The sequence below is a fragment of the Bidens hawaiensis genome, unplaced genomic scaffold (genome assembly GCF_021521415.1).
Source record: "Bidens hawaiensis isolate Kalapana, Puna unplaced genomic scaffold, B.hawaiensis_p1.1 tig00023392_1, whole genome shotgun sequence".
NCBI lineage: Eukaryota > Viridiplantae > Streptophyta > Magnoliopsida > Asterales > Asteraceae > Bidens > Bidens hawaiensis.
Genome location: NW_027493662.1, coordinates 14,601 through 22,125, shown reverse-complemented (window position 1 = coordinate 22,125; position 7,525 = coordinate 14,601). Strand labels below are relative to the sequence as shown.

Below are 7,525 nucleotides of genomic sequence, written 5' to 3'. Positions count from 1 at the left end.
GCATATTTTTTAAGTGTTAAATATTGAAAGTATTCAGCTCCAAATCGTGCTTGGTTGAAATCGAAATGTAAAAGAATATATACAAGTGGGATTACTAAAATAATGAGGTTTTAAATTCAACTTCAATTAAAATAACTTCTTTTTGGTTATATGTGTTATGTAAAGAGTATTTAATTATTTATTTATTATTATTTTTTATTTTTGAACATCAAATGCCTGAATATCCTGGATCACCCTGACACATAGATCACCATGCCGCCCAGAAAACAAAACATGGTGGCCGGACTCACTCATCCCAAGAGTAAACCCACAACTGTCGTGTCAACTTGGAGCAAAGTGTTCCAGGCAAGATTCAAACCACGTATTTTTAAATGATTTCTAACGAGGGCAAATAAAACGTGAGTTCAAAAATATCAATGACAACTACTAGTAAACTCAAAGGCTTTTCTTAAAAAATTTATACCAACTTTGAAAGACTGTTGGTACCCGTCTCCAAGAGGAGCAGTATCATGTTAGAATGGGTGAGGTGATTATTGTGTTTCCGAAGTTGAACTCGAGCCAACAAATCACATTTTCATATTCGGTCCCTAGATGAGATTTAACATACATGGATTCAGACCTATCATACAATATTACAATCCATGTATGTACTAGAACTTGATAGTTCTTATGCCTGAAGCATATTGGAAGAGAAATCTGTCAAATCATGATAACAGTCGCCAACACCATTTCAGGATATCTTGGTTAGAAGTTTAAAAGAGGCCAGTTTATAACATGAAAATGATTTGTGCACATTATGTGTTAATTATGCGAACGGTTGGGTAACTGAGTCATGTTTGCCAAATGCACCTTTCCAAGTTTGGAATCTTGGTGGCCTAATGGTATAAACCTACAAATAAACACATTTAGTGTGGCCACCTATTTACTCAAACTTATCAAGGAGCCCAAAGATATCTCTATTACTTAAAAATGAAGCCAAACCCGTATTGACTCATTACTGTGTGTTTATGAGTGTTATGAAATAAGAAAAGTCGATAAAATAATCATATTGAAACTGTATAAAAAGGCGGCAAAAACACTGCTTTTGTTTGTTTTTTTTTTCAAAATACCAATTTAAATATTTGATTATTTCAATATCAAGGATAAGAATTACACCATTTTACAACAGAATGTACATGGATGCTATATATATGCTGTCTAGAAAAACGGTAACTTACACACACAAACAACGAGCCCATCATAAGCTCCAAAACACGCAACTATAAATCATTCTTGAATGCTATCTGTCCCCTTTAAATTGCTCAACGTTCTTTCCAACTGCCAATAAAAAAGAAAGTTCAAAAATATAGTTACTGTAATCATATTTTTAGCATTTTATTTATATATGAAACTGGAAAGAGTTGACCCGCTTTGACCCATAAACCAACCCACGAGATGATAGTTAAACACAAACCTGTGCATTTTTCGTTTTCACTATTCGCAGTTGCTCAACCACACTGCCAATGCTGAAATTGTAAACCATATATTAGATAAATATATGGGACTTTGTTATAGGTATATAATTATTACTATTATCGTACCTTTGTTGTAACTGAATAACCTGAGACTGCAGTTCTCTTTCCCTTGGAGAACTCACAGGAATCTGCATGTTACAAATACTTGAAAGATCAGCCATTGGTTCACAGGACCTTATCCGATGATAGTATATAAATAATTAATTGTATCTGTAGTCATGCTTGATATATTACTTTTTATGAAATAAAAAACGGACAAAAAAGTGTTGGAATGCCAACTCGATCGGACCCCACCAGGGCCCGTGTTGATCCAATCCAAAAACATTATTAGCATTAACATGTAGCAAGAACTTAAAAGATTCTTTTAGATAAATTAGAATTCATTACTTGGGAAATTTCATTGGTTGCGGGTCCCACATACTCCACACCGTTGCCTGCAAAAAAAAATATAAAATAGAAGTCATTACACAAATTAAACTTAAAAGATGAAAAAACATATGATCTACCTGAAATCTGCTCGGAAAACTTCATTAATTTAAGTAGTTCTTCCTGAACAGTAAAGACAAGGGTCAGAGGGGAAATTTAAGATGATATAGAAAAAAAACGCTGAGATACTTACCCGTTGCATATTGTTATGTTGCAAAATGGATTGCAAATATGGAACAACTGAAGCAGGTGACACACTTGATATTGGAGGACTGGTAATACCACTGGAAGTGAAACCCGGAGCCTGAATGTGAGAAAGGAACACAAGTCATATGTTACAACTCCATTGATTAAAAAGTTTTTACAATGTTAGTTTTGCCCTCGGATCTGTATGTATGTACCTTTGGATTATGATCTGCAGAGAAGACTTTAAAACGCCCTTTGCGTTGGACCACTGCTCCTTCTGAAACATCATCTACTTCACAATCTGAAAGCAGATATATGATGGTTAGCAAGTATATTTACTGGTAATTTTTGGAGACAGACAAAGAGAATTAGCAGACGAAAGATGGCTTACCAGATGAGGAGTTACTCATATTATGCTTTTGACGAAACTGCAGGGGACCACTATGATTGCGTTGAGTCTTGAATCTTGATTGCAGAGAATCTCTTCATATAATTATACAACAAATGACCACCCAAAGTCATTGCATGTTAATATAGATAAGAACGAAGTAGCAAGTACAGAGGTAATAAAACTAGAAAACTTGCTAGCTAATCACACATACAAGTTTTTAGAAGGAATACATGGGAGGGTTCTAGGAAAGACACAGCTTTTTGCGAAAACAAAAAGAACAAGCTAAATCATTCATTTTTTTCAGTTTTAAGATTTTTAAAATATAAGAAAATGGCTGAAATGCAATGTTTTCATCTCTCTTAAAATTAAAAACAAAATATGAACAAATTTTGTTTATTTATAGCACCTACACATGTGCAAATCGTGTGTAGGTAAACGTCTAAAAATTATAAAAGTATACGAATGAGATAGTTTGAATGGGTTTTTGTGTACATAACATAGACATTTGTATGTCAGAAGTAAAAAGTTTAAATCAACTCAAATTAACTTAACCTACATGTGTATTTGTTCTACTAACTTTGTTCAATTTACATTTTATTATCATGAAACAGTTTGTGAATGCACCCATAAATGAGTATACATAAACAAACTCGTGATTTGTAGGGGCTGGAGTAAAAAAAAGGCAGTTTCAGCCCTTAACGAACAATATTTAAGACAAAAACACATTACTAAAGTTAGTAAAATCAAACCAAAGCTTGTAGAGCATCTCAATTCTCATTATTGACATACATAAGTTGCAAAAACCAACAAGGAAATGATACGAGAGGATGATGTAGTTACCTGTCAACATCGTGAACAGGCTTTTTAGGAGAAAAAGAATTATCTGGAAGCAGTGAACCACTCAAATATTTTCTTGGCTCATCAGTATTAGGTTTTGGCAAGGAATTCCTTTGTCCAAAATGCTCAGCATCATTGCTTTCAGCTTCTTGATCGGCAGTTTTTACCGATGGCTTTATATCACTCGGCTGTTCATTATCTGACGGATTATCATTACCTCCATCATCTTCACAAACATCAAAACATCCCCTGTATTTACATTCACACATTTTCCATTTCTTACATAAATGAACCCAAGTTTAATTTCAGATAGTTTGGATAATAATAATATGATCTTACTTGAGTGCTTGAAGAGGCTTAATGGGAAATTCTGCAAATGAACTCTCCAAATCAGGAATTTCATTGCTTGCATCCTGAGACGATTAAAGATAGATATTCACATAACTAATCCAGAATTCCAGATGCAGAATCTGCACTCTGAAGGAGATAATAGTCAACATCAGATTTGACCAAAATAATACCTCAACGTGAGATCCGGAATCTGAATGATCAGACGCCTCAGAGGAAGACCTCTCTGCTGGTAAACCAACATCACTGAGTCCATTTTGTTCTTTTGAAGTTGCATTCAGATCTTCTGCATTTGATATTTCATCATAGTCTTGAATCTGCCATCAAAAAAACCAAGTTGATAATGTGAAACGCCACATATGTTTTCCAACAGAATCCAATAATTAGAACGAGGAAAACATACAAGGGCAGCCTGATTCTTCAAATCCTCAATATTGAAATTCCAAGCACTAATTCCACGAATATACTCTTGCTACACATTACCACAAACAAGACAAAAATATTGCTAAGAATAAACATGTTACATGGAAAATATGAAAAAATATCTAAATTCCACCTGTGATAACTGCTCCTTTTCACCATATAATTCCTTGTTCTGCATAAGAAGTTCTGCATCTTTTTCCTAAATAACCAAAGAGGTCAGATAGCTTACAAAATTAATAAAATGATTAAGAATGAACAAAAATCAGTAAGCACATCATATAAAAGGCAGCACCTTTAGCATCCTAAAACGTTCAGCTAGAGGATAAAGCCCATTGAGAATAGTCTGTTCCAGATATTCAGTTGTCCGTGCATTCTTAAAAAAAGGGTGTTTCAAAAGCTTTTCTGATGAGGGGCGTTTCTTCGGGTCTTTCACTAAGCAAGCAGCAACCATTTCTTTAAAAGACTGCAAAGCTGCAGCAAGTTAGGTTACAACATTCAAAGTCAGTTTAGATCCTAGTTTTGGAATGACACAAACCTTAGAGAACTTTTTGTCTCTTTCATAGTCAAGACCTGGTGGTGCATTTTGCAGAGTCATCAGCAAAACCTGCAGAAAACAAGACAGAGTGACCAACTATTTAACCTGGTGGTAAATGAAACTAAAACAGTTAAACAAGATATAGTTACCTTCATTGGCGGATACTTAGAAAATGGTGCATGCCCATGAGCGAGTTCAAGGGCAGTGATTCCAAACGACCAGATGTCTGCTCTGTTGATAATACACCACAATTCTTTATATTAGAAATCTTATATTGTGTGTGTTAAATGTGGTATAATAACAGTAGACAACTGAATAATCACTTACTTGAAGTCGTATCCATGCAATTGTTGCATAACTTCCGGTGCCATCCTAGTAAAATATGGTTAAACAATCTTAAAGGTCAGTAAAGAAATACTGGAATGATACGAGAAAAACACGAAACATACCAACAAGGTGTTCCCACAAAAGTATTTCTTGAACGTTGTCTATCCCCGGTGTCAAACATGCATGCAGATACCCCAAAATCTGCTAGCTTGATAGAACCGTTATGATCAACTAATATGTTTCCTGCCTGAAAAAACCATCAAGAAAGACAACAATCAATTTGTGAAACAAACTATATATATACTATATTATCTTACTTCTTACCTTCACATCTCTATGTATGTGACCATGATTATGAAGATAAACCAGGGCTTTAAGGACCTCACGAAGCAATGTAGCTATAACTGGCTCTTCAAAACCTTCTTGAAAAGATGATTTCATAATGTGAAGACAAGATCCCGCAGCCATATATGGGGTAACAACCCAAAGGCTTTGGCCAGTTGTGAAAGAGCAATATGCCCGTAGTAAATTTGGATGATTGATCAAGCTCATGGTTTGTACCTCCCGACGAATACCATCCTGTTTGATTATAAAAAAAAATTAAAAAGAAAAAAAAAGCTTAAAAATGATTGCATCAGATATAACAGTGTGCACTGACTACTCTTGAGATTTAACAAATTCAACATAATGCACCTTCTCAAAGGTCCAATGTCCAAACGTAGCACATAATACGAAAGATTGAACATTGAGAAATGTGAAAAGGCTCTTGTTTCAATTCATACACCAAATATGTGAGTATGTGACATCAAAAAGGAGATAACAACAACAATAATAATAACAATTATTACTATTATTATTATTATTAATATCATCATGCCTACTCATTCTTTATTTTTACCTTTTGGGTAAACTTTCAAAATTTTCATATTAATTTCATTTGTAAACATGTTTCACTTTCACACATGTGTATGCTTTAAAGGGTGTTCTCTATTAGCAATTTTGTATAAAATCAAGTGGAACATGAGCTTGTCCCTATAACAGCATGCATCTAAACTAGTTAGTCAAAAAGATCATTGAATTAATAACCAAAACAAATATTAGACATTCCTTTAAAAAAATCGTGCCTCATTATAGCTAAGCTGAATAAGGCAATTATAGTTTCAGATTTTATAGTTATAGACTATATAATGGGTGGTTTCAAATAGGAACCACGAAATATTTAGAAACCATTTGCTTCACAAGCGAATACATGTATTCACTGGTGAATATACTATCTGTAAAACCATTAGAAACATAGTGAATCCACCAGTGTATACATGCATGAGTACACTCTTTTTTAAAGTGTAGTGTATTCACTAGTGAATAAAATGGTTTCTAAAAATTTAGTGGTTATCATTTTAATCCATAACTATATATAATTATATATGCATATATATAATCACTCATGTATAATATCAATATGACTAACTCACTAACTCTAAACTAGAAAATAGATATTGACATGTAATACATAAAAACATGGCCATATTGTGAAATAAAATGTGGAAGAAAGGCAAAGAGGAACCAACATACCAGGTCATTATTACACTTTTCCAAATCAAGAACCTTGATGGCAACCGTCTCGTTCAAAGGAACACAAAGAGCTCTGTACACCGAGGCACTAACTCCTTCACCAATTTCCTCACATATCTTGTAATCCTTCGCATCAAGAGGAAACTTCTTTTTTGGCTCTTCCATCCTCTTCTATATAACAAAATTATTTCATACCTACCATAAACAACACATAAAGGTGCGAGTCAACTCAACATTAAATCCCATTCAGCAACGCCAATATTGCTTTACTATCCGTCCCGTTCACCAGGAGTCACATAACCACCGATAAATAACCACCTTAGTTTGTATGTTAAATTGTTAATCAACTCCCTGATTATCAACAATATATAAACCAGAATCACCCGACGAAACCTGAAGCTGATAAAGAAAACCCTGAAACATTTAACAATGTATAATCAAAAACAACACAGAGCTAAATTATATTTGATTGACATATAGCACTAACACATTCTAATCTGAATATCCATCATCAAAGTAAACACAATTCCCCAAATTTTGAAACTTTTTTCTATAAAGAATATATTTTCGATAAATAAGATTCAATTACAATAATAAAGAGGGCAGGCAGACACTTTTGAATGGCAAAACCGATCCTAGCTACTGAAATGTATCAAGCAATCAAACTAAGTACTCAAATTCTAATCAAAATGAATTAGAATAAAAATAGGAAGCTTTAAAAGGTTATTAAATTAATCCATCAGAAATTGAGAATTTTGTGCAGGGTGTAAGATCAATCAAATCAATCGACAATTAATGAAAGAGGAACTGAAAAAGACGTGAAAGTACAAACCTAGGGTTCCGTACGCGACAGCAAGAGACAAGAAGTTGAATTGGGTTATAATTATAAGAAGAGTTAACAAAGAAATGAATTGAATTCGATGAATGAATGAATCGGTGATGTGTAAAAAAAGCAAGAAGCAGAAC

At 33.8% G+C, this 7,525-nt stretch overlaps 1 protein-coding gene across 2 annotated transcripts; it reads right to left on the bottom strand.

Moving 5' to 3' along the window:
- Positions 1-1,093: 1,093 nt before the first annotated feature.
- LOC143567341 (uncharacterized) lies at positions 1,094-6,758 on the bottom strand. Of its 2 annotated transcripts, none has more exons than XM_077053788.1 (20): positions 6,560-6,758; positions 5,312-5,566; positions 5,110-5,234; positions 4,988-5,032; positions 4,810-4,891; positions 4,661-4,729; positions 4,418-4,588; positions 4,259-4,324; positions 4,106-4,174; positions 3,876-4,019; positions 3,694-3,767; positions 3,358-3,603; positions 2,518-2,609; positions 2,342-2,418; positions 2,134-2,244; positions 2,021-2,063; positions 1,902-1,948; positions 1,581-1,642; positions 1,454-1,505; positions 1,094-1,317 (listed from the first exon to the last, which is right to left on the bottom strand). In XM_077053788.1, exons 1-20 carry the CDS (start codon positions 6,722-6,724, stop codon positions 1,267-1,269), a joined length of 2,046 nt encoding a protein of 681 aa, XP_076909903.1. In that variant the 5' UTR covers positions 6,725-6,758; the 3' UTR covers positions 1,094-1,266. The 2 variants fall into 2 exon arrangements, with proteins under 2 accessions (XP_076909903.1, XP_076909904.1); XM_077053789.1 differs by having other exon boundaries at positions 2,342-2,415.
- Positions 6,759-7,525: the final 767 nt, after the last annotated feature.